This window comes from Carassius auratus, linkage group LG28B (assembly GCF_003368295.1).
Source record: "Carassius auratus strain Wakin linkage group LG28B, ASM336829v1, whole genome shotgun sequence".
Taxonomy (NCBI): Eukaryota; Metazoa; Chordata; class Actinopteri; order Cypriniformes; family Cyprinidae; genus Carassius; species Carassius auratus.
Genome location: NC_039293.1, coordinates 5,887,285 through 5,912,777, shown reverse-complemented (window position 1 = coordinate 5,912,777; position 25,493 = coordinate 5,887,285). Strand labels below are relative to the sequence as shown.

Here is a 25,493-nt window from a genome sequence, read left to right as displayed (position 1 = left end):
CTGATTTTAAGCATCGGATGGAGGGCTCTCACAGCGACCAAAGGGGGCCAACGGGTCTGCTGCAACGGGAGGGAGATCCCCCGTCCAACGGCAAGCATGAATCATACTCAGAACGATAGACTGAAGAACGACCCTGCAACCGAAGGGAGCCAATGGGTCTGCTGCACCGGAAGGGAGAGACCCCCTTGCGACTGTATACAAGGTGTAATTTGATGCATCGGATGCAGGGCTGTCACAACGACCGAAGGGGGCCTGTGGCTCTGCTGCACCGGGAGGGAGAACCCTGTCCGCCGCTGAGCGCGCAGCGCAACTCAATGACAGACGAAAGGCTCAGACTGCGACCGAAGGGAGTCATTGCCCTGCTACACCGGAAGGGAGAGCACTGTCCGATGCTGAATAAGCAAAGAGATTGTAACGATGGTTGGAGGCCAAAGACCAAAGACCAAAGAAACGATAACTGAGAGGCTTCGATTAATCAAGTAAACAACATGATTTAAAATGTGGATGTTTTTTATTTTCTAAATGTCTGATGAACAACAACCGAGGGCCTCTATCTGATTATGTGAGAGGCCCCTTTTGAGCTGCTTAAGTTTAGGGCTGAAACGATTCCTCGAGTAACTCGATTACAAAAAATGATTGAGGGAAATTCCTCTGCCTCGAAGCCTCTTTTAATTTATTTAAAATCTCACATCAGGTTCTTTCGCAATGATTTTTTTTTTTTTTATGTGACAACGCGTTTACGTTGGTGGAAGGAGACAAGCGCTGCATCCGAAATCGCATACTGCAAGGTTTCAGCAGTGTTTTGATTTGAGGGAGCGGGCAAACGTAATGAGAATGTCGTGGCATGTGTCCATTTCAAGATAGAGCTGGCATACCACAACTGGGGCCCTATGATTTCCGCAATGCAGAAAACGCGGAGGGAATCGCAGGATCCAGTCATAAAAACGGAATTTACAGTTTAACGCGGAATGGCATGGAATTTGCCCATTTTTTAATGAATTAATCAAAATAGGTCATTGCACTTACATCAAATCACGATATGGACTAATATCTGTAAATGTTAAGCCGGAACAGTCTATTTAAATGTAAATCCTGCATATTCTGTGTGTCTCTTTTAATGAATGGAGCAGAAGCGTGACTTCCTTTATCACACACACTGAAGCGCGCGTGACGCTCGCGATAATTTCAGCGTCTGTTGTCTCACTAAATAAGGACTTGAACACATGAACAACATCTCCAGAACTGCTCCGACAGTCACTTCATGAGCATTTGACCATTTGATTTAAGTAAAACTAGCGTCACATCACATACACAGATCCATCAATCCATCGAAATAAAAGTCCGGTGTCCTGACATTTTATTCTACCCGTCAGTGTGCACATCAATATTGCATCAATATAATTAAGCAAAAACACATTTTATCCGATTACTCAATTAATCGATGGAATTTTTGGTAGAATACTCAATTACTACAATATTCGATAGCTACAGCCCTAACTTAAGTTGCTGCTCCGATGCAAAATGATTGACTGGAAAATTTTCTGTGGGTAAGCCTGATTGAGCAAGGATCAGTTAAGAGTTTTTTTTTTTTATTTATTTTATTTATTTTTTAACCAAAGTCATTGATGAAAAGAGCGTCCAGCGCGAATTTAGATTGAGTGTTCCAAAGTTGGACATAAAAGCGAGCCTGATGAGGTTGAATTGGAGAATGGACATTAAAAATTTTACATGAAGTGGCTTTTCCTTTCTTGGTCCACCTTTATTTAATGAAGTAAGCTATAGTTTTGCTATCAAGTATAGATGAATCAGATTGAGTCTGCGGGAGCAGACACTGCTGCGGCAGTGGTGAAATATAGGTAGAGGCTCCTGCGGGTGCAGACACTGCTATAATGAGGCTAATGAATGAGAGACAGCTGTAAATCAAATCAGGGAAACTGGAAACTATTATATTAATTAAATCAGTTTGTTTTGTTTGGTTCAGACAACTTCAAGCAACTGACCACAAGAGAACAAAAACTGAAAGAAATGCAACCAAAAGTCTGTCAACATGACAGCAGTGTGATAAGAGGAAATTAATCAGTGAATCAAATCTCAATTATTCAAACGTCTGATAAAGCAAAATGATCATTTATTGTATTTCTATAGGACAACTCTGTTTCTTTAGGTGTGATTAGGATTGTATAGTTGTATATGTAGTGGTGTAAATTCAGGCCACACTAACATTATTTGTTTGTCCTTGTGTATCCACAGATTCTCACTCACTAATGATTTTTGTGACATATATAGCTGGACAAACACCATTTGCTGAGTTCAGTGTTGTGATGATGTTGGATGATGTGCAAATAGCATATTATGACTCAAACACATGGAAACTTGTCTATCGCTCTCACAATGAATCAAAATACTATGATGAAGTGCAAAGTGATGCTGAAACTGTATTTCGTGTTCAATATGACGAACTGAAATATTTGGAATCCCATTATAATGATCACTTAAATCACTCAGGTTAGTCCAAGCAACACATTTATAATGCCACACAATACATTTCATAACAAATGTAACTCTTGTTTGTTTATGCACACAGCACATAAACTTTATATTATAAAGCTTTTGACAGAGAAGTGGTAATAGCTACAGGTTTCATTCATCCATTCTTCTACAGGTGTACGTGTTACTCAGAAACTTGTTGGATGTGAATTGTTGAACAATGATAAACCAGGTCCAATTCATGTCTGGGATGGTTTTGATGGACAAAACGTTGGAGAGTTCACCTTTGACATTGAAAAAAAGGCAATCCAGAATAAACTGCTATGGGTAACATGGGACCAAGCAACACAGCTTCGTGTAAAGTTCTTGCATCAAAATGTTTATCATCCTATTTGCATTAAAACCTTGCGGAGGTACCTGAACATGGAAAAGAACAATGTGATGAGAAAAGGTGAGTGAGTCAACCTGATTAACCTATTCATAATTCAAATAAAAAAAACATTTTCAACAAATATGGAACAGACAGCTGTGCTGACAGAAAGCATCAAATGCTTTTGAATGCTTTATGAATCATGATTCATAAAGTTAACTATTCATGATTCATTGTTAACTATTCACCCTGCCATATCAGTGAGCAAATATACACTAAAGTTAAACCTTCATATTTATTACAACATTCCTGTCTGGTCTCATTGTTAATATGTAGGTATTTGTACGTAATGTTTACAGGCACAAACCATACATTTTTGTATGTTTTTATTGATGCTGAATCGTACTATTTGAAAATTAAAAAATCGCTGTGGAACTAGTTAATATATTTTATACTGATTTTAAGAAAATTGTTAACTGGTGTCTATCAATCACTAAAAACACACATTAAAACACATAATAGCCTTAATTTAATAACAATCTGCTAAACATGCAGGCTTAAAGGGATAGTTCACCCAAAATTTGTATGTCAGATTATTGGAATTTATATTTCTTGACATATACTGTTTTTTTTTTTTTTTCAGATTACTGTTATCAATCTCAGACATGTTTGTTCAATAGTTTGTAAGGTCTTCTCAGGGTAAATGGAAACCTACTTAAAGAGATTGTTCCACATTATTAAGCAAGTCATAGTTCTCATGAAATATGGTGAGGAAGAAAGATCTTTCTGAAGATGAAAAGTATGAAACAATGCAATGTCTGGCAAAAGGCATCAAAACAAACAGTATTTCAAGAAAAGCAAATAGATTATTGAACTGTCAAAATATTTGTGAGTGACAGAAGATCCTGGTAAGATGAAGATTAATTAAGCAAAGTTTCTGTCAAAGAAGCTACTGGAGTCTCCAGATCCTCTCCATGCAGACTGACAGTTGTGTTAAAGATGTGTTTCAGTCACTGTTAACCAAACCTCACAAAGAGAAACCTGCACAGTGAAACACATTTCAAACTGTTTTGCACCATAGTGTTTCTGTAGCATGGGATAGTGTGTTATCCTGCATGAAAATCATTTTATTTCCGAGAGCACTACTCTACATTTTATACCACATCAGACAATGGTCAGTTATGAACTCCACATATCTTGCAGAAGTCATTATGACACCCTAAAATTACCTTTCATCTCACTTCCCAATACTCCAACCCAAATCATCACCCAGCGCCTCCTTCCTGATGTTTCAGTCTCATTGGAATAAGATGGCCATTCATCAACTATCAGAAATCCATTTATCTGGACCATCCATTGTACTGAAGCATTCGTAAGTGAATAAAACTATTGAAAAACAAGTCTTCATGGGTTTCTACAGCCCCTGGTCTCATCTGCTTCCAGCTATTTTTAGCTGTAGAAAATCGCTCTTTTTGCAATTTTGCAAATTAGTGTGTTTTACCATATTATTTTAATCTATTACCTTAATAATGGACACACTGGTTTGTAGTGCAAACAGTGACCATTTCCTATTTTCCTATTTCCTTTCAGCGGCTAATGAACTGGAAGTCTCACCCATAGGCTTTTTTCCTCGTCGAAAAATAACGTGAATGGCAAGTTATCAATGTATACAGCAGTTTCTTATTCACTTTCATATTAGCTTATTTCTCTTTTTTTCCCATACACTAATTTCAGTAGTTTATTTTATATTATTTTTCTGTTACTGGCTTTAATGTTATTGGTTGTTGTCTTCACAAGTAAGAATAATGGAGGGTTTTTCTCATGATGTTGTGTTTGTTAATGGTTCACCATCACGTTCTCTCCTGCTATAGCATGATGGGAAGTTGTGGCCTAGTGATTAGAGTTTGATTCCTAATACTAGGGTTGTGGGTTTGAGTCTTGGGCTGGCAATAACACAACTGAGGAGCCCTTGAGCAAGGATCTGAACGCCCACCTGCTCACCAGCGCCTCAGCATAAATGGCTGTACACTGCTCTGTGTGTGTGTGTGTGTGTGTGTGTGCACTTTGGATGGGTTAAATGCAGAGCACAAATTCTGAGTATGGGTCACTATACTTGGCTGTATGTCATGTCACTTTTTTTTTCACTGTGATACATTGAGAAAATGTGCATAAATTAAAATACATTCCTGCATAAATTGTGTCAAATTGTGTGGATAAGCCAGTAGCATTTGAGAGCTAGTGTGAACTTTAGTAGATCTTTCAGCATTGTCTAATGTGGAAACAGCTCTCAATCTTAGGTTTGTTTAAAAGCATGCCAAGACTCTCTGTACTTTCTTTTCCAAGTAACAACTGATGAAAAACTACAAAATTGGTAACATGAATGGTTATGGACTAAAATTTGATTTGGCAATTTCCCTCCAATCAAACACAAAAACACAGTGAAATTCATATCACTCTTTATTTGTACTTAGAAAAAAAAAATTTGTCCTTATTCCTTTAATGATTTACTCCAGGGCAGATTAAAAGTAAATCTGAATCTATCATGCCATTATTCCTGCGTTTCAGCCCAGGCAACAGACGGGGCAGAGGGCTGTGCGGCTTCCTCTTTCTGCTCCACAGCCTCCTCTAGAAAACACAGGGGCGCCATTGGCGTTGACAGACTTCAAATTATCACATAAATTACATTGTGCAAGTCCAGAACAGAGAGTTGCAATAAGGCAAAAAAAGGCCGGTTGCAGATTGCGTAAAGGACAAAGTTGAACGTTGGCGAAATATGACGAGTAAAATTAAAATGACACTGCAATATAGCTAATCAATGAACTTACAATGTTATTTAGAAGTGCACTTGTAAAACAACAGCCACTGGGATAATGCCAAAAAGACCAAAAAGACAAACATTTTATAAGTTTAAGCGTTTTATCCCCCAGAAAAAAATAAATCGAAAAATCGATTAATGCATTAAATCCAAAGGCGAAATTCTAAATTAACAATGGACCATGAGTAAACACTTCAAAGAATATAAAAATATTACCAATTATAATAATAATAACAATAAAATACACTGACTTACAAGATTTGTGGGATGGATGTAAATATTTTCTTGTAGGCCTATTTTATTTTATGTACTTTATGAAAAATGTATTCTTAAACTTCATTCGAATGCTGTCTACTACAGAATCCTCGAATGCTGTCGCGTGCAGTAGCCTACAGGACTATAGTTAACACTTAAACCACCAGGGGTCGCTGTATACTTTTGTTTATACTGTTGACTTTTGTTTAATATTGACCAAACATTTAATTCAAAAATCCACTTATTTTTTTATTGTTGGTCACCTAATTGCGATAGGAATTCTACAGCCTCTTTAATTTTTTCAAAAAAACATGTGGACATCACAAGCCTTACCAAAATGAACCATGGTTTGATTATAATAAAACTGCTTAATTTAGTTTTAAATAAAATAACCACTTATTTTACTTAATTGTGATGCTATTTTCCGGTTCAAATAGTTTGCTTAAATCGTGTGGGGGTAAAAATAAAGTTTTGCATGAAGGATGTTGTTTACTTTGAGTGACCTTTTTATTCAAAACCATATTAATTGCAGTCCTGCATGCTCTCTGATTCAAAAGAGTAAAAATCAAGATTGGTTTGATCACATTTCCATGTAGATTCAATGTTAAATAAGTGTCTTAGTTTAAGTTGAAGAAATGTTGATTTTTATGGCCATCTTGTTCTATTTTTCATCATTGAAATAACATTATTTGAGGGGGAAACCCTGACGAAAAATAAGTGTTCAACTTCAACCTTGAGTCATGCATTGATGCATTAACATTGACTAACATGTCTCATTTCAGTTTTAGTTTGGTTCTAGTTTTGTATGTATTCCAGTTTATATGTTCATGTAGCATGGATGAAAATCAATTTACACAGTAAATCCTTTTCATTGAATACGTAAAAAATTTGTTTGGGAAAAGTTGTGGGAAGTGTGGTGGTGGTGACGCTGAAGGCGAGTGACCGTGGTACTGTCGTTCCTTTAGAAGTTTAGCTTTTAAGTGAGGTCATAGGTCCCCCACTCTATAGGGATGGTGGAAGAAAATGACTTATGCTATGAACGAATAGACAGATAATCAACTTAAATTAAACACAAATTAATACTATAACCAATCATTAGTATTTAAAAATAATACAAATACTAATAATTTACCTGAGAGGAAGCTCTTATCCTTTACATCCATGAGCAATTGCTTTTAACTTTAAACCGAAATACTATAGTAATTTATGGTAAATACTGTAGTGTTTTTGAACCATACTATAGTAAAGTGTATTAGACTGTATATATTATAGTATTTACAACACTTTTTATTTAATACTACAGCATACTGTAATATTACTATAGTGAACTGATAAACTGTAATAAATACTCTAGTATACTTTAGTTTTTACTACTGTAAACTGTAGTGTATTGTAGTATAATATAACATATAAACTTGGTACAGTATTGGGCAAAGTCATTTGTTTATATTAATAGCTTGTTATATTACCACAGCAACTGTAGAATTACCACAACAAATTAATTCAAGTACTTTAGTATGGTTCAAAAACACTACAGTGTTTACCATTCATTACTATAGTATTTTTTTCATGTGAGGGGTGTGTTTAGGGGTGGGGTTATGGGATGGAATATAAAGTTTATACTGTATAAAAATAGTTTTGTCTATGGAAAGTCCCCATAAAACATGGAGACGTGTGTGTGTGTGTGTGTGTGTGTGTGTGTTGTTTTTAAATTAAAATTTTTAATTTAATTAAAATAAAACGGAAAAAATGCTTTGTTTGCTTTTTTCAAAATTTTTTAGTTTAACAAATTGGAAAAATAAAAACAGTTATTTTATTTTTCCAATATGTTAAACTAGAAAATTAAGAAAAAGAGATTTAACTAGGATATTACACTGAAAAAAAAAGGTTAATTCGTCCAATTAAAAAAAAAATGGGTTGTGTGTGTGTGTGTGTGTGTGTGTGTTAGGGTGACCACCTGCTAATAAGCCCCAAGGGGGACAAGGGGTATGTATAAAGTGTGAAATCTGCCAAATCTACAGCTTAGCAGGAGAAGGAGAAGGAGCAGTCGACCCTTCCGTCGCCGTCAGTCTGTGTCCATTTTTGAATGGGATTGAATGGGAGGGCAGACGACAGACCCGCGGCGACGTCACGGCGACGTCACTGTTGGAACCAATCATAGGCGGCGACGTGACGACGGCGTACGTAAGAAATTTATCAAAAATAATACGTGTTATAAGTACGTATGAACTAACTACGTTGTCTTAGATGACGCCTGATATAAACGCCATCTCAATATACGTTGCCTCACAAGACGCCTGATATATACGCCGTCTCAATATACATTGGCTGTGTCCAAATTCAGGGTCTACATCCTTCGGAGGACTCATTTGAAGGATGTTACGTCACAGCGCCGCGACGAAGGCTGTCCAAATTCGTAGGATCCTTCAAATCAGGGGGCAAGGAACTCGACCGGAAGGTGAAGTCGGGTGGGGGCTGCCATCTTGTAGCAGAACTTCACTTGCGTTAGCATTCCCATTGACTCCCATTCATTTTGGCGTCACTTTGACAGCGAATAACTTTACATCTGAGGCGTTTAAAGACTCCGTTTGTCCATTATTTATTTCTTAAGATACACGACAGTGTATAAAGGGCTCCATTGCCTTCTATGTTACATTATGGCCCCGTAGAAACTGTTTTTGTAAAAAATAGGCTAACGATTGCGTCATAACCCCGCTCAAGCTCGCCGTCTCTGCAAGATTAACGATGGCAGTTTGCACGCACAGCTACTAGAAGATTTACATCTGTCAGACAGGTTGCTGACGTCGTCAAGCTTAGTTTGAGTCTGCGCGTCAGAAACGGAAGTGCTAAAAAATGCTAAAAATGGGCTTCACTTGTCTCAATTGAGTTCCAATGGGGTCGCTGTGTCCATTTCTTTTACTGTCTATGCTTCAAATGCGGCCCACAAATGCGTCCTCCTTTTCCCCGAATCGGAAGGATGGGTGTGGTGGATCCTTTCGCGTCCTACCTATCCCATAATTCTTTTCGGCAGGACGAAGCGAGCGGTAGCGGAGTGGGGGAGGAGTATTATTTTTGATGTTTTTTTAAAACTGGCTTTTAAAAAATATATATTTTCAGTGGTTTTCTAGTTAGGCATTTTGTTTTAGCGTTAAGCATTTTTTTTTTCATTTGTATGTGTAACAAGTTATATTTAAAAAAAAAAGTTTACTTTCATAAACTAGCTTCTTCCTTACTGCCTGTGTGAATATCCCCTTACACACAGCTTATTTGTTAGTGATTGAAGCTGTTTTTAACGCTTCTAAGGACGAAAGAGCAGACAGAAGTGTTTATAAAGCTCCAGGGAGAGAACGATGAGCTCTTCACCCGCTACTTGCTTAGCGCTGTCACGGTTGCTAGGCGACAGGATATGAGCAACGGGTAAGGGAGGGAACTGAAAGAAGGGTAGGCTGTCCAAATTCACAAACACCGACTTCCGGTTTTTTCGGTCGTCGGAGGACCCATCCTCCTTCAACCGGGTAGGATAGATTCCAAGGAGGATGCAGACCCTGAATTTGGACACAGCTATTGCCTCACAAGACGCCTGATATATACGCCGTCTCAATATACGCCGCCTCACAAGACGCCTGATATATACGCCGTCTCAATATACGCCGCCTCACAAGACGCCTGATATATATACATCGTCTCAGTATACTTCGCTTTACACGAAATGTAAAGTTTGCATTACAGTAGATGCATTTGTAACAGGTTGTTATTTAGATATTTCCCAAAACGTGGTAACAGTGCATAATAATAACTGCATAAAGTCTATTTTATGTTTGATAAATTATGTTTATCTGTTAAGTTGGTGTTGAAGTGAAGTACAAGCACATTAATGTTCAGTTTGCTTGGATGCTACAAACAGTAGGGAAAAACTGAGAGGAAATGCATGATTTCTGCTTGAATTACATTTCTTTCTTGGTTACTTGTGATCTTGACATAGAAGAGTGTAATTTTAACAGAAATAAAGTTATAATAGATATTCATTAGACATTCGATGTTTAACATTAAATTGCGTGAAGAACAAAGTCATTCTAAGCAAACATGATTAGGTTTATTAATTTATGATATTTGGGACGGTAAGGCTGTGATATTAATGTTGGGATTGGGATTGATTTTAACCCAAATGTGCTTCGAGAAGTTTTAATTCCTTATGAATTGAATCAAACGTGATGATCTACTTCATTTGCACAACTATGGTGCGCTTACAGTTTAGTTTTATATAATTACAGTACATAGAAATCTTTGAATTGTATATTTATCATTACATTAACTTTTATAGACATCAATAAGACAAAAACATCAAGATATGATTAAATACAACCCCAAATCAGAAAAATATTTTTAAAATGCAATAAAATCAAGATCTTGTAATAAAATCGTAATTCTGTTGTTTATTTGATTGGCAAAAGTGCAAAGAAAAGATTTTCAATGTTTTCACTGACCAAATAATTGGTAATCTGTAAATATAAGATAACTGGGACAGAGACATGTTTAACACTGTGTCCCAGCAACTCTATTTTAAATTACAATGTTTAATTGTTTGTAAATCGAAGATACTAATAGTTTTTTTTACAAGACTTCAGCTGCTCATCAGTCTGTGCTCATCATTGCCTGGATGTCCTTTTCATGATGGATTAGGGTTCATGATGTTTAATATAGGAGACAGATCTGGGCTGATCCGGCACATTCACTCTGTCTCTACGAAACCATGCTGTTGTAGCACATGAATGAGAGAAGGACAGAATGAGAGCTGGCGTTGTCTTTGTCTAATAACCATGGACTTCTCTTGAAAGATGTCATCTTGATGGCAGTATATGTCTCTGTACAATACCAATGACATGTAATGCCTCCATGTCAGTGTACCCTCACACATGCAAGTCACCCATGCCTCTTGCTCTGATAAACCCCCATCCAATAACAAATATTTGCTTTTGCATCTATCACTGGTAAAATTCTGGATGGCACATTGGTCTTTGGGACTGAGAACTCATCTGTTTTTCCCAGTGGACTCATCTGAGCACATCACACATTTCCATTGTCTCTGACTATCTGAGAGAATCCATGGCATCACTGCACAGAATTGATGTATAGCTTTCTGATGAGTCAAACCTGATACCCTGACCTATTATCAATTTACTCTGATTATAGACAGTTTGAACCCTTTAAGCCCTGAGGCATCACCTCAGTGAAGATAATGTTTTTGCTTTGACATACACAAAAATAATGACTCATAACTCAAAAACTGTAGCAAGGAGAGTCAAAAGGATGCAATCAACAGAAATCTTTCTATATTTTTAGGGGAAAAAATCTTTGCCCTCTGAATATTCTCATGTGGAGAAATAGATGATAAAATGTAAGAGAAATTTGCGTGGTCAAGGGATATATTTTTTAATATCTCTCTTAATTGGCATCCAATATTTATCTTAAGATAAATCGAGCGCAGCATTAGTTCAGTCAGGCCATGGAGGAAAGGCTGTGAACAGCTATCAAATCACTCCAATCACCACCTCTCTCCTATTAGACACGGGACATATATATACGTGGTACCACTGCTCGGTAAGTATGCTCAATGGCTCACAACCCTCTCTCCCTCCCCATTATAAGCATGAGCACATTACTGTGCACCTTGTGGCTGTCGTCTTCTTTGTTTCAGATCACTAAGGCTTCCTAAATCTTAGCTGGTATGGACCTCATTGCTGAGAGACACCCATCTTCATAACCAGGCTACAGGATAGACGTGCCACATCTATATGATTATCACCGTTTGCTTTAAAGACTTTATTAAAAGTCTTAATTGTTATGTATTTCTAAATTCATGGTTCCAGGGGGTTAATGTTAAAGCTCTTGTATGTTCAATTATTCTGGGAGAAAGAACCCCCATAAAGGAACCATACCGCCAAAGATTAATTGTGTTCAATATACTCAAGTAAACTTGCCAAAGTGGTTCCTGTCTGAAATAATTTTTGGTGATGTTCTACATGATTCATTCATATATGTGAATAACATTTTATGGTGATATCATGAAGTAATCAAAAGTTACAGCATTTGGGACCAAGGTAGCCTTTCTCTTAGTTCTTGACAGTTTAGAAATTGTTGTTTTGAATTTCAAGTTTAGTCAAAGTCCTAAATAATTACACTTGTTTTATTTTACTATGAGACCTTTCAAATTACATATGACAACGACTTACTGAGCTGTATGCTTTAATTATATAGTTATATAAGTTATATAAAAGATAAAATACAGAAACATTTTAGGTTTTATATTCTGCTTGCCAAGTGTTCAAAGGATATTTCCAACTGATTTCTTTAGTTTATGGGTTTAGGTATTATTATTCACATGAAAGACGAAATGGGTTGTTTTGATTTTAGACTCATTTCAATCGTGAGAATCTGCTGTAAATAATGATAGGACATTTTCCACAATCAGAGCATGTGTTATGAAATGACCAGCATAAAAATCCATAAGAAAGTTACACAATGTGCACACTTGGAGTTTATAATTAGATGATGAATATCTTTAGATCTATGACAGATTATGGTAAACTCTTTTTAATCAGGAGAATTTCCTGAAAATAATGACATCAAATTATGTGCATGTTTTGAGAAGTTACGAATAAAAACTTGTAGCATTGGGCCTTTTTTTCTTTGCTGCGCCATATGTGTCCCTGTGACCCTGTCTGATTTAATGTGTTGTGCTTTATGAGGAATATCTATCTATCAATCTGATCGACTGATCATGGTAAATTTTGGATTATTAATCAGAAGAATTTTCTGAAAAGAATGTGCCATTTTTCAAGATCTATGCACGTTTGGCAAGAGTGCAACCTCAGATTTTTTTAAATATATATATTATTTAATAAATTAATTTATATTTGCTTAGCTACATGTCATAATTAATTTTTATGTATTATAGCTTTATGAGAGATATCTTAGGATCTAAATGATTGATTTTCTGCAAATAATGACGTGCCTTTTTCTATGATATATGATGTTTCATGAGGTTACGAACGAAATCGCCATTACAGATACCTATGTTTTATTTTTTCTTTGTTTTTGCCAAGCTCCTGTGTAGTTTAATGCGCGTTATAACTTCATGAGGAATATCTTTAGATAATAACGGATTATGGTGATTTTGGGCCCTTTTTAATCAGGAGAATCTAAATAATGGTGTTTATTTTTGTTTTATGTTTTATGAGCAAAAAAAATAAAAAAAAGCCCAAAAATAAAATTACTTACATTCATTAGAGCTGAGATGTTTGAAGCTTTTAAATAAATTTTGGTTATTTCATTCAGGGATTACTTATTAATTTGATTATTTTTCATGCAGGAGGTATTCTTTCACTTTAATTTTTTTATTTTTTATTATTATTATTATTTTTGCAGCCATCAAAATTAAAATGTGTTTATATTTACAAAATATATTTAATCTTTTAAATTATTTTATTTGTACTTTTGTTAATTAAATAACAGTTAAAGATTAAAGATTGTATTGTAAAACATTTACGAAAACTCCAACCGATAACATATTTGTTATTAAATGATTAAACTTTCATCTGAAACATCACATGGTTTTCTTGTTGTGACTTTTAATCAAGTTTAAATATTTAATAACCATTTTAAAAAAAATGTCTATTTTGTTTTCAAGTCATCAAAACAGTTGGATCATAATATGAAAGTATATTTTGATATTTATTCTTAGTAATTTTTCTTTTCATTTATAGATTTCTCACAATCCAAAATTATGATTCAGAGAATTGTGATGGCTTTAAGACCTCTTCCCACATTATTAAATAAAGCAGTGTCAATTTTTTATACTTTGCTTTTTTCCATGAGCAAGCAGAGTACAAACAATGTTTAAGTAATGAAATCTGAAAACAGCAGAAGTCAACAAATTAAAAAGGGGGAAAAAAATACCAGAAAATAAATTGATAAACTACTAAAGTGACAAAGTGGCACTTCTCTGGGTGTATGTTCACTGTGCACTTTGGAAGGGTTAAATGCAGAGCAAAAATTCTGAGTATGGGTCATACTTGGCTGTTTATCATGTTATCTCTTTTTTTATGAATACATATTTGATATGTTTTATAAATATTAGTCATGATAGTTTTTTGTAATATTCAGTGAAATGAGCCATTGTATACTTATCGGAAGCCGGAAAAAATATTGGATTTTAGGAAAGTCTTAGAATAACTTTTATGTTCCACAGATGAAATTAAATCCTGCAGGTTTGGAAAGACATGAAAATGAGTAAATTATTTCTCAGTGATTACTTTATGAAGTTCTTGATTTTGGTGAACTATCCTTTTAAGTAAAATACAAATACATCCCTTAAGTAAAATCAAATACATTACTATATGCATGAAAGTATCCTTCAGATATTACTTATTATAACTGGATTATAGAATAACATGTTCACTTTAATTTTATTACTTGGTAAAATTACACCTCCGATTATGATGTATTATTTAGAGGGTTAGTGTAATGCAGATATATATATATATATATATATATATATATATATATATATATATATATATATATATATATTTTTTTTTTTTTTTTTTTTTTTTTTTTTGGCAGAAGTCAGTTGAGGCGATGTCAGTTGAGGCGACGTCAGTTGAGGCGAAGTACCCTTCTCACACGTAAAAGTACACGACTGTCGACTTCGGCAGGTAATCCTGTCACATTCCACCCGCCATAGGTATGTTTCTGAGGGACAATGTGGGACACTGCATTGCGCGGCGGTGCCCCCACCCCATGGGCAGACTCACTGATAGTGGCTTACCCATTTCTAGCACATACCACCTTACATGGTATATTAATAATTCCCTATTCCCCTAAACATTTGTAATTGCTGATATGCTCATGACAGAATTGACAGATGCACTTCCACTTACGATTTACTTTAGCTATTTTATTTATCTTTCATTACAATTTATTCAATTTAAATAAGTTATAATATAAAATTATAGGATTAAAATGAATTGTAGGTGCTCAACACCACAGGAACAGTTAAAAAAAAAGTCTAAACTCACAACTCCAGAGGTTCACGGAACGAGAAGGGGGAGAAATGATGGTGAACTTGCATGTTAGTAAAGTGAAGTGAAGTGAAAAAGGCAGGCGCATGAAAAAAAAAAACAGTTTGAAACAGGACACGCCTTCTCTTTTTTAATTGATGATGGCGGTGCCTCACTTTCTCCATTTTTCGAATTGGAAAGCGTGCATCTAAAAGTTCCTTCCTAGTGTGCCTGGTATGCACGTGTTTGCGCTGTCATGACAACAAAGAAAAAGTTGACAACAACCTAGTCAGCAGTTCAACTGAGGGGTGGGTGTGGCAACAGTAGCGTGCTGAACTGTCAAGTAATGTTCGTTTGGGGCTCGAGGATATAGAGCGACCAACTTTTTTTGAGCAAGCATTGATTATGCGTGACACAGTCTCAGTTTGTGAGATGCATGAATTGGGCTTCAAACGCTGTGGGCGCACGCGCTACGCGGGACGGGTGGTCACCCTAGTGTGTGTGTGTGTGTGTGTGTGTTTATATATATTCTGCAAGGAAAGAATAGAGAAAATACGAAATCGATCTTAAACCGTGACTGCATTACAACACGGTAGGTGGCGATATGCACACGTGATGCAACGCAGCAAAAAAAAAAAAAAAAAAAAACACATAAAGTACAAAGGTGAAAGTAAAGGACAATTACAAGGGTGAAAGGGAAGGACACGAGTTCGATAAACTGAGAAAATGTTCGTGATTGTTTTGTTCTTGTTGTCATGTTTAAAAGTCGTCAGTGCAGGTAAGTTGACCAACAAATGGTTTTCAATGAAATATTAAAATCCTGTTGACAGATGAAGCCAGCACTTTCATGTATTGCATTGAGGGGAAAACATAAATAACACCCAGCTTTTTTATTTATGTATTTATTATTATTATTATTATTATTGTAATATACAAATGTAGAAACTTTTTTTGTGATAGCTGTGTTTAGGGGTCGGGTTATGGGATATAATATAAAATTTGTACTGTAGGCCTATAAAAATCGGTCTATGGAAAGTCCCCATAAAATATGGAAACACATGTGTGAATGTATGAATGATTGTGTGTATGTGTATATTGCCAGGGAAGAGTAGGAATAAAAACGTAAAAGAGAATAAGAAGGGTGAATGGACGGACACGAGTTCAATAAATTGAGAAAATATTTGTGCTGTTGCTGTTCAGGCCCGTAGCCAGCTATGAGGTCACCGAAGTCCAGACCTCAGTAAATTTTTCATGTTCTTAAATAAAATTTGTTCTCTGATTGGCTAATTTGCTGCTAGACTCCTCATATGAATGTCTGCATGTATAATTCACAATGTTTAGCATCCGTGGTATGACAATGATCGCTGCGAGACGCTTCCGAAGTGAACGAGTCTTCAGAGAGTTGTTAGCCCTGCTAACAACATTACGTAACTGTTACATAACTGCAACGTAATCTGGTGACCAAAGTTTCGACGTGGCGACATGCAACCGGAAAAGTGAAAGGTGCGTATACGTCGCCACAACATAACTTTGTGACGTTGCCAGTAAGTAACTGCGACGTCGTGTCAACGGATCGGTTTGGGGATCGGTAGTTGTGTGCTGGTAATCAGTTGGTCATTTTTTATAATTATTTAATGGGCGGACATACAGTAGTCTAACCTAATTTATGTCCTCATATGCCCAAACCAATTTAAAGGCTGTTTTAGCAGCAGTGAATGATGAATACATACTCGAAATGAATTCAGTTAATTTATTAACAAACAAATATGAACAGTAATACACCCAGATTATTAATAAAAACATAGGCTATACAGCGAAATATGAATGAAAGCATTCAGCCCATACAGAAGCACATAGATTGAAATATATTAATAATAAATACATTGCCATATATTTAAATATGTATATCATTCTTTAAGCATCCAGGGTCAAAAGATTATGCACAAACATGCAAGTCTTCCTAGGCAATTAGCACATTGCATTTAAATATTTAAGAGCCATCATTAACCATGCACACAATTCATCAACTAATCACAAGCTCCCACAATAATTCATCAGCTAATCACACCCTTAACCAAACCACTACAAATAATTCATCGAACATAATATGCAATAGCTTATGAGCAGATGTATTCTAGCAAATCAAGTTTAATGAATCTCACACCTATCATACAGCATTATGGCCAGTTCACACTGCCACAAAAACTATTTTTATTTGTTTTGTTTGAACTGTGTTTAGCCTGTTTTGAATTGGCTTTTTGGTGCTTTGGAAACCAAAAAAAGAAAAACGGTATATATATGTGTAATGTTTAAGCAATTAACATTAAATTCTAAAATCTTAAGTAATTCTTACTTTCTCTATTCTTGCAATATTCAAGTGTTCATGTCCCTGAGTAATATCTGGATCCACCGAAGTCTGAAGAGAACACAATATGCTACTAGACAGCCATCCATATGAGAGAGAGGTCTGATGTGGAGGCCGGGTGGATCTGGAACTAACTTCCCCTGATTATCTGTCTTCACAAACTGCCCTGAAATACAATTCAAACATTAACAATGATTGTACACATATGCATAAATGTGCACTGAAAACGCAATTGTCATGTACAGTGCCATACGATACACAAGGACACAGAGATGAGTCACGGCGACAAGGAGATGTGGAACCAGAAGACTGAAGTGGACCAGGAGCTACCAAGGACAATTGATGGAGCCAGAGGGAAGGAGGAGCCCAGTGCTCTGGTCTGGAGTCTGAGTCTGGAGGCGGAGATGGGGGATCCTCATGCCAAGAGGGAGCTGGGGACTGGAAGGCTGAAGGGATCCACACCACATGATGTAGCAGCAGCTCACCCTTATTGGTGGGAGTGTGGACGGGGTTTCAATCCATTCCCTTGATCTCCTCTCATCTTTGCTGGCTCACACACCTGGTCAGATGTAATGTCAGTCTCTGGCCCTGAGGTGATGCTAGTCACAGTTGTTTCTGGCTTGTGTGTCACAGTGGGATTATGCTTTCCATCTGCAGTGGACTCTGGCGTTCGCTCCCTGCAGCAGGCTGATAGCTGGCTGAGCTCTGGATCAGGAGTGGGACTGTTGATATCATCCACAGAACTCAACAGACCTGGGAGTATATACAGTATAATGAGGCTAATGAATGAGAGACAGCTGTAAATCAAATCAGGGAAACTGGAAACTATTATATTAATTAAATCAGTTTGTTTTGTTTGGTTCAGACAACTTCAAGCAACTGACCACAAGAGAACAAAAACTGAAAGAAATGCAACCAAAAGTCTGTCAACATGACAGCAGTGTGATAAGAGGAAATTAATCAGTGAATCAAATCTCAATTATTCAAACGTCTGATAAAGCGAAATTATAATTTATTCTATTTCTATAGGACAACTCTGTTTCTTTAGGTGTGATTAGGAATGTATAGTTGTATATGTAGTGGTATAAATTTAGGCCACACTAATATTATGTTTGTCCTTGTGTATCCACAGATTCTCACTCACTAATGACTTTTGCGACATATATAGCTGGACAAACACCATTTCCTAAATTCAGTGCTGTGCTCATGTTGGATGATGTGCAAATAGGATATTATGACTCAAACACATGGAAACTTGTCTATCACTCTCACAGAGAATATGTTGAAGAGCAAAGTGATGCTGAAACTGTATTTCGTGTTTTATATAACAGCCTGAAACGTTTGGAATTCCATTATAATGATCACTTAAATCACTCAGGTTAGTCCAAGCAACACATTTATAATGCCACACAATACATTTCATAACAAATGTAACTCTTGTTTGTTTATGCACACAGCACATAAACTTTATATTATAAAGCTTTTGACAGAGAAGTGGTAACAGCTACATGTTTCATTCATCCATTCTTCTACAGGTGTACGTGTTACTCAGAGACTTGCTGGATGTGAATTGTTGAACAATGATAAACCTGGTCCACTTCATTTCTGGGATGCGTTCGATGGACAAAACGTTGGGGAGTTCACCTTTGACAATGAAAAAAAGGAAATCCAGAATAAACTGCAATGGAAAACATGGGACCAAGCAAAACAGCTTCATGTAAAGTTCTTGCATCAAAATGTTTATCATCCTATTTGCATTAAAACCTTGCGGAGGTTTCTGAACATGGAAAAGAACAATGTGATGAGAAAAGGTGAGTGACTCAACCTGATTACCCTCAGTATAATTCAAATACAAAAACAACATTATAAACAATATGGATAAAATGCTTTTGAATGCTTTATGAATCATGATTATCATAACTGAATGACCGATGCAATGAACACAACAGTTTACCAGCAGTAACACTTCTCAATCTTCTTTGTAGTGAAACCCAGAGTCAGACTCATGAGGAAGATGCTCCCAGACTCTCAGGGGCTTCAGATCAGCTGTCTGGCCACTGGTTTTTACCCCCGTCACATTAACCTGACCCTGTTCATGGACGGTCAGCCTGTGGATGATGATCAGATCACAGGAGGAGAGATTCTGCCCAACGGAGATGGAACTTACCAGATGAGGAAGAGTTTGGTGATCAGTGAAGAAAAGCTACGTGAAGAACATAAATACAACTGCACAATGCAACGCCTCAATCTGGACAACAAACTGGACATTACATCTGGTACAAATATTTTGAGTGCAGGGACAACAAATGTTAAATTTAGTAAAAAATAAATTAATAAATAATAAAAAAGCAAGAAAACAGATTTACCTGTTTGTTTCAATAGCTCATTCTCAAAAATGACTTATCTCAAACATTTTCAGATGTGGATGAATCTGCTCCAGGATCCTCCAGTCTGTCTGTAGTGATCAGTGTGCTGCTGGTGGTGTTCGTGGCTGTTCTCATTATAATTGCACTCATCAAATGGAAGAAGAGACAAGCTGCTGGTAAATGTTTTTTATTCTTTATTTTTTTTTTAATCTAATTTTCAAAGAAGAAAATAAACCAAACATCTGTTCCTTTGGAAATAAACCTTCACCATATGCAAGTTCACCATATTTGATATTTTGATATTTCGGTAACGCTTTAGATTACAACCCGCAAAGAACTACGTTAGTATACTGAATTTAGGGTATACATTTCTGTAATTATAGTGTACCTATAAAGAACGTACATTTAGGTATGGGGACCAATGTTACATTTGGGGAATAAAGGGGTAACAACCTGTAAAATTACAAATCATTTATACTGTAAGTATTTTGAAACTTAAGGGGCACAATTATCTAATATTACATGGTATGTATGACCTAAACTTATGTTTGGGATTGATTTAGAAAGACAATATACTTTTTATAATTTTATAGGGGTATTTTATTATATTATTTTATAATTTTTTATTTTATTTTATATTTTATAATTTTATAATTTATTTTAATATTTTATTTTTTAACCATTCTGTTTCTTATTACTGAACAACAAAACTGGACATCTAGTGAAATGAGTTAATGAGTTTCTGCTATGCTTTATAAGTCTACTTACCTTATGAAAGCATATTCGTCGATCTAAGCGGAGTCACACCAGCTACTTCCCAACACCTCTATCACCAAATAACTTTGCATGATTACCATCAAGGTTCAGTGCAGTTTAAAACAAGCTTACTACTTTTCAGCTGTTTGCAGAAAAAAATACATAATACAACATTTGTATTTCAGTGGATGTATACTGTGATGTTTTTATAGCAAAAAAAAAAAAAAAAAAAGGAGAGGGTTTAATTTGGTGATAGAATAATTACATTAAAAGTAGTGCAATTGTTTTCTCTGTAATTACTGTTGATACTGTTGATTCCTCCTGGTTCCACGTAGGTTAATTGGCTACAACAAATTGCTCTGGAATAATTGTTTATACAGTAAGTCATACATACATTATATATAATAAAAATAAAAACGCCAAATTTAAGTCAACTGCAAATCCTCATTAGAATTGCATCATCACACAAAATAAACAGACACTCAATCGCTCCTACCACACAAAACCAGCAAATGTAATGTGTAAATGGCAGCGCTAGCAGCAAATTACAACAGACACTTCAAGAAAAACAAGCAGTGCTTATGATAAATATCACTGGCACAGTGGCCTAGTAAATGTCCTCACGTTATTTGTGGCTTCCATTATGACATGAATAACAGCTAGTTTATCAGCAAATATCTTTTTTTCCAATACAGATCCCACAGTGGGTTGAACTTGTCTTAAATTGAAAACAAGGCCCCCGCCTATTTAGAGAAAAGATATGATTGGTCAATTTTTCTGTCATTCAAAATTACTCCCCCATTGATTTACTATTGCTTGGCCCTCATAGCTGGACCACCAATCACAGAGCTGCAAATGCTAGGCGGAAACATTTATATACTGTACGTTATGGAGAAAATGAGTGGTGTTCATTAGCCTATTCACTGAATAGGCAGATTTGGAGAGGTTTTTTTTTTTTTCAGAGAAATTGTATTTATTTTATTTAGATGATGTTTGACAAATTATGAATATCTGAAATAAAATTATATATATAAAATACTATAATTTAAAAACATTTATTTACAAATTGTAAATATTGTTTTTACAGTAAGTTAAACCCTGATGGTTCCCAACTGGTACACTATAATTACAAAAAAGTTAGGCTGGTTGTATTCTAAAGTGTTACCGATATTTCTGTAGTGTTACTCTTATCATTAAACTATGTCATTCTTATTCAGGACGAGGATCTGAAACAACACAGAGTGATTATTCACTTGCTTCATGTGAGTACACCTTTTTATGGCGTAATTAAATTACGTCATAATATTTAATACAATTAAATATTTAAAGGTAATATGTATTTAGCAAAATTTAGATTTTAGATTAGGTTTATTTAAATTTTAAACTTTATACAGATGCACATTTTAATTCAAGAAACCTTCTAGAAATTAAACAAAAAAAATTTTTTTCTTGATTTCAGCTTCTGGCCCTGATGAAACGTGAAGCAAGTCGAGACAATACATATGAAACAGCATTTGCTTGGTGCATTACACTTGATGGATTTAATGACCAAGCGAAATTAGAGTAAAATGATAAAGGAAAGTAATATAGATATGCAACCATAACAGATAATATACAGAATGTAAAAATAAGCTTGTGTGACCTGAAATCATAATATTGTTAAAGAACATAATTTTATTACTAGTACATGCTGATTTGTTTAATTATAGTGTTATATTTCTGTGTTCTATACATGCATAACAATAACAACATTTATGTATGTATGTGTTGGTCTAAAAAAAAGAAGTTGTTTCCTGGTTGCCTTAAAATTTTTATTAATTGAATCTAAGAATTTAAGTTGATTTTGTTGTTTCAACTAATATTTTGTTCTTATAATTAAAGATTATTTTTTAACTTAGTTTTGTTTTGTTGTCATAACTTTGGTTTAATAATGTATCCACTTATTCAAGCAATCAACAAGATTAAGTAAACTTTCACATTTAAATTCACCCAACTGCATAGTTTGTTATAAAAAATACCAATAAACTTTAACACAATGACAAAAGTTTTTTGTTAACTAATCACCCTGCCATATCAGTGAGCACATATACACTAAAGTTAAACCTTCAAATTTATTACAACATTCCTGCCTGGTCTCATTGTTAATAGGTATTTGTACGTAATGTTTACAGGCACAAACCATACATTTTTATATGTTTTTATTGATGCTGAATCGTACTATTTGAAAATTAAAAAGTTGCCGTGGAACTAGTTAATATATTTTATACTGATTTTAAGAAAATTATTAACTGGTGTCTATCAATCAAATTGGAAAAATAAAATAAATCAGTTATTTTATTTTTACAATATGTTAAACTAGAAAATTAAGAAAAAGTGATTTAACTAGGATATTAAACACACACACACACACAAAAACGTCCAATTAAAAAAAGTGGGTTGTGTGTGTGTGTGTGTGTGTGGTGAGTGTGTATGGCAAGCTGAATTAACTTTTATTCATTCGCAGGATATGTATTCTTGATATCAACAATTCAATTTTCACTACTAACAATGTTAATTCTTGATATTAGGAATTTTATTTTCACTAGTTAAATGTCACCATAGCTTTCCATTCAAATTTAATTGTTGAAATCAAGAATTGCTTTCTTACTAGTTTAAATTCTGATTTCACATATCAGAAAAACAATTCTTACTAGTAAAGACCTTTATTTTTGATATCAGTAATCACATGGTTACTAGTACAGACGTTTATTCTTGATATCAGCAATTTAATTGTTACTAGTGACAATGTTCACTTCTGATATCATGAAAGTAATTGTTACTAGTAAGAAAGCCATTTTAGATATCAGAAATTATATTGATATCAGAAATTATTTTTCAGATATCAAAAATAACAATTGTAACGTTTAAATACATTTACTGATATCAAGAATTAACATTTCAACTAGTAACAACTAAATTGTTGATATCAAGAATTCACATTTTTACTAGTAACAAAGTAATTATTGATATCAACAAAGGCAGTTGATATCTGAAATTGTCCTTGCAACTAGTGAAAATAGAATTACTGATATCTTAAATAACATTTTAACTAGTAAAAAAAACTTTTACAGATATGTAGAAATGTCATTTTTAAATGTAAGAATAGCTATGGTAATGAGATCATGAATATTAATGAGATTTTCGACACTCCTCCCTTTTCAGCATTGGCCAAAGATGGCAGAAGAACATCTACGTGCAGAAACGGCTCCTCCTTTATTTATTTGTTTTGTCAGTGAAAATTATATTATGGCTGGATTCATTTTTAAAATTTTGGTTAATTGTAAAAAAAAAAAAAGTACATTTATGCTGTTTCTTTTTATTTGCCACCAAGTCCTTCGGATAATTAAAGGAACAAGGCATTAATTTAGTTTAAAAAATAACTTAATGTCGCTTTTTCAGGTGTTTATTATACACTTATACACTTTCTTCTAATACATCAAATAAAAAATACAACTAAAATAAAAAAATATAACAGATAATAAAAAAAAAACTAAGAGTAAAGTTGGGTTTCTATTATAGAAACAAAGGATGTTTCTCTTTTAGTACAAGAAAAATACTTATACAAACAACATTTATGTCAATGCTGGATTATGGTGATATTTTATATATGCATGCAAACAAAGCTTCTTTGAAAATGCTGGATTCAATATATCATGCAGCACTAAGATTTTTGACTAATTCCAATTTTCTTACTCATCATTGCAACTTGTATGAGAGTGTTGGTTGGCCATCTTTGCACAATCGCAGGCTGGAACACTGGTATATTTTTCTTTTTAAGGCCATACTTGGTAAACTGCCTCCTTACTTATGTTCTCTTCTGACTCCAAAAGTCACTACCAGGAAGTGTAATCTTAGATCATATGGCCAAATCATGTATGATATCCCACGGACGCGAACTGTCTTAGGTGAAAGTGCTTTTAAAGTTTTTGCACCTTTTTCTTGTTATAAATTGCAGAATAAGCTAAAATTTGCCTATTTACCGACAATGACACAGTTTAAAATGAGGATAAAGAACTATGTGAGTACTAAATGCTCATGTGCTGTTACTGAGTGCTGCTGGTGAATATGTTGAGATGATGTTTAAATTGCCAAAATGTCTTTTTCTGTTAAATGTTTGTATATGTATTTTTAAAATGGAACTATTATTCTGCCGTCTTGGCCAGGATTCCCTTGAAAAAGAGATTCTGAATCTCAATGGGATTATTTCCTGGTAAAATAAAGGTAAATAAAATAAAATGCATTTTACAAATGGTTTACTGGACTTTTTTATTTCGGAATATCATTGGCTACATGAATGAGTCGTGTGCTAATAGGAATTATTTTTATATAACATGTTGTCCGGTTCTTGAAGCATCGGTGGACAAGAGGAATGGTAAATAAATGAACACTGTTATACAAGCTATATACTCACTACTTTACAATGTAGCAAAGAATCATTTATTCAGTGTCGACATATGAAAATGTTTAACATAACATAGCCAAAAATGTGAGAAATGTATCGCCCAATGGTCAGCATAAGCAGTAATTTAAGATCCTACAAACAAAGAATGTTTTTTTTTCTTTTTTCCGTTTTCCACAACAGGTGTTCCAGAACAGTGAAAATGCATTTTTAACATGTAAGAATTAAGTTACTTGATATCAAGAATTATGTGTATTACTAGTTGTGATTTCATTGTTGATATGATAAACTTATTTCTGCGAGTGGTGACGTCATTGTTGATATCAAAAATAGCAATTGTTACTAGTAGAAATCTAATTCCTGATATCAAGAATTAACATTGTTACTAGTGGAAATTGAATTGTTGATATCAAAAATTCTAATTGTTACTAGTGGAAATCTAATTCCTGATATCAAGAATGAACATTTTAACTTGTGAAAATTGAATTGTTGATATCAAGAATACATATCCTGCGAATGAATGAAAGTTAATTCGGCTTGCCATACAAGGTAGGTGGCGATATGCACACATGATACCATAGA

The 25,493-nt window shown here is 34.7% G+C and overlaps 1 protein-coding gene and 1 pseudogene across 1 annotated transcript; one reads left to right on the top strand and one right to left on the bottom strand.

Annotated features, from left to right (window-relative positions):
• LOC113067858 (cysteine protease ATG4D-like) overlaps positions 1 to 25,493 on the bottom strand; it is a 591,286-nt pseudogene that overhangs the window by 346,230 nt on the left and 219,563 nt on the right.
• On the top strand, positions 18,487 to 21,955 carry LOC113067567 (major histocompatibility complex class I-related gene protein-like). Its single transcript, XM_026239937.1, has 5 exons — positions 18,487 to 18,729; positions 18,887 to 19,162; positions 19,337 to 19,627; positions 19,771 to 19,893; positions 21,933 to 21,955. The coding sequence occupies exons 1-5, from the start codon at positions 18,498 to 18,500 to the stop codon at positions 21,953 to 21,955; spliced, it is 945 nt and encodes a 314-aa protein (XP_026095722.1). The 5' UTR covers positions 18,487 to 18,497.

What these genes read in the sequence shown, in the direction of transcription:
- LOC113067567 (XM_026239937.1), top strand. Translation starts at nt 18,498, where the DNA reads ATGACTTTTGCGACATATATAGCTGGACAAACACCATTTCCTAAATTC. An exon ending in GAACAATGTGATGAGAAAAG is followed by an intron (nt 19,163 to 19,336) that starts GTGAGTGACTCA and finishes TCTTCTTTGTAG; the next exon opens with TGAAACCCAGAGTCAGACTC. An exon ending in GAAGAAGAGACAAGCTGCTG is followed by an intron (nt 19,894 to 21,932) that starts GTAAATGTTTTT and finishes TCTTGATTTCAG; the next exon opens with CTTCTGGCCCTGATGAAACG.